The 2,342-nt window shown below is 29.8% G+C and overlaps 1 protein-coding gene across 1 annotated transcript; it reads left to right on the forward strand.

Moving 5' to 3' along the window:
* Positions 1–574: 574 nt before the first annotated feature.
* Positions 575–1,497, forward strand: LOC125596261 (defensin-like protein 58). Its single transcript, XM_048771449.1, has 3 exons — positions 575–688; positions 841–888; positions 1,197–1,497. The coding sequence occupies exons 1-3, from the start codon at positions 598–600 to the stop codon at positions 1,340–1,342; spliced, it is 285 nt and encodes a 94-aa protein (XP_048627406.1). The 5' UTR covers positions 575–597; the 3' UTR covers positions 1,343–1,497.
* Positions 1,498–2,342: the final 845 nt, after the last annotated feature.

Raw genomic sequence — 2,342 nt, forward strand, 5'->3', positions numbered from 1 at the left:
CCATTTGTTTCTTTTTTTGGTTAACATACCATTTGTTTCCTTTTGATATCTAAAACTACTGTTTAGAATTATTATTTTTTCTTAACTATAAAAGTTTATTAACAAAATTCAACTTTTAATTTAAAATTTTAATGATGCACATTGTGCAGGAAAACACTTAGTAATAAGATATATAGTCTAGACAAACAAAAGAATATTTAATTGTTACCAAAATAATTCTTAGACCATTAAAACGTTGACCCAACAATGGTTTGGCACTACCGACAACTAATTATATGTATACATAGTCATGATCTAATTTTTTCTAACTGTTAAATTGTAGTAACTGTAATATTAGTCAAAGATAAAAAAAAAAGGCTAATTTGTAGTTGAAATATATTTTCTATTTTGTTAAAAATGAAAATCTCTCTTGGATTCTTGACTTTTTCTTTTGACATGTGTAGAATTCTAAGATTTCTTTCTGAGCTTTTTCGATGATGAACATATCTCTTAATAAACAAAATCTGTAGAAATTGAAGACACTACTTTTGACCAAGACTCATATAAATAAAGCATTTCGACTTCTTCTTTTTCACAACAAAATTGACAGAGAAAATAATGAATATCAGACAAACTTTTGTGATGTTGTTTCTTGTAGTAGTATTAGTAACGTCGTCGTTGTCCAACTCCAACGTTTTCGCATCACGGGGTATGTTGTAAATTGTTCATTGTTCATCTCTCTTTTGATCATTTTTAAAAGTAACTTTCTGAATGTTTCGTTTTTAAAAATTTTACAACATAATTAACATTAAGAAATAAATCATGAATACCACAAAAACTTGTCTGATATTTTTTTTGTAGTGATGTCGGCAAATCCATTCTCCAATTCCACCGTACTGGCTTCACCGGGTATGTTTTTTAGTTATATAATATATCTGGTCATTCTAAAGATAAGTGATTATTTACATATAATATTTAGAGAACAAAAAATTGTAAAACCGATTAATTAGATGCATATGGGTACGTTTAAGTCTATTTCCTTTAAAATTACAAGAGTATGCTCTTCGTACATCACATCCGTTCTCAACTAAACATTTGGCAAAAGCCCTTTCTCAGAAAAAAATAACATTTGGTTTCCCATTTCCCACAAATTTATTTTTTGAATACATTTATTTCATATTTGATTTCCCTTAACATAAGTTGAATATGTGTTGCAGGCGTCGAGGCAACGCCATCTCAGATTCACATTTGCTATAAACCTTGTACAAAAACTTACGGTGTTTATCCATGCTACGATGACTGCCTAAGCAAAAATTTTGATGATGGAAATTGTGAATATAATGGACTTTGTTGCTGCACATAATGATAAAAAGTCGTCATCCCAAATGCTTGGCAATCCTTGGTTATGAGTAAACTGGCAAATTTGAGCGTTTGAGTTATGCTTTGTTATATTAAAAGGTTATGCTTTTCTAATAGCAGATTTGTAAACCTTTTAATGAAATAAAACTTATTTTATTATATCATCGCTTACATAACTTTAGTTATTTCTATTGACAATTATATTTTATAACCAAACTAGTACTGTTTTAACTTTGTTCGATGCAAATGCCAAAAAACAACATTTACTGAGGTTAAAGTCAAATAAAATATAGTATTAATAAAATATTTTAATATCCTTTACATATTTTTGAAAAAGTCAATATCATAAAGCCAGTTACAAAAAGATAAGTCAATATCACAAAGGACAACAAGTTAATGCCGCTAGATCATCTAATCTCCATGGTTCATCATATCGAAGATCAATATTTCTGGAGCTAGAGAGAGGAACCATAAGTTTAGTCAAAGAACTGAAACTAATCATCCTATGTCGTTTGTACATGCAACATGACTAAGAATCAATTTTAATGAACTTCAGCAGAATCCTCTAATTTAATACAAAAATAATACAAAGTTTTTAGCCTTGATCCCAAGTGATAACAGAACATGTTTATGATTGGTTACACTTTCATGAGCAAATGCAAAAGCCTTATGTTACGCATTGTTCCTTTTTAGCATATTAGATTTATTTCTGAACATCACGATTCATTTAGTTGCAAACAAGAATATCATCAACAAGTTATAAGAACAACGTACGAGGTTCAAGAATCTGTCTCAGTAAAAGTGATATGATTATTTCATAAATTGATCATCTAGAATATCTACGTAAGAGTACAACACCAAGACCAGCAATGACTAGACTTTATCTCTATTTGCTTCAAATCTGCATAGCATCAGCAATGTGGATCCCGCGAGGCTTAAGACTTCGAAAAGATCCTTGTTTCCTATGGCGTAAGCAAACGCTTCATGACTTTCTTGTAAACTGG

This window comes from Brassica napus, unplaced genomic scaffold (genome assembly GCF_020379485.1).
Source record: "Brassica napus cultivar Da-Ae unplaced genomic scaffold, Da-Ae ScsIHWf_1166;HRSCAF=1662, whole genome shotgun sequence".
In the NCBI taxonomy this organism is placed as follows: Eukaryota; Viridiplantae; Streptophyta; class Magnoliopsida; order Brassicales; family Brassicaceae; genus Brassica; species Brassica napus.

What these genes read in the sequence shown, in the direction of transcription:
- LOC125596261 (XM_048771449.1), top strand. Translation starts at nt 598, where the DNA reads ATGAATATCAGACAAACTTTTGTGATGTTGTTTCTTGTAGTAGTATTA. An exon ending in CAACGTTTTCGCATCACGGG is followed by an intron (nt 689 to 840) that starts GTATGTTGTAAA and finishes TTTTTTTTGTAG; the next exon opens with TGATGTCGGCAAATCCATTC. An exon ending in CACCGTACTGGCTTCACCGG is followed by an intron (nt 889 to 1,196) that starts GTATGTTTTTTA and finishes TATGTGTTGCAG; the next exon opens with GCGTCGAGGCAACGCCATCT.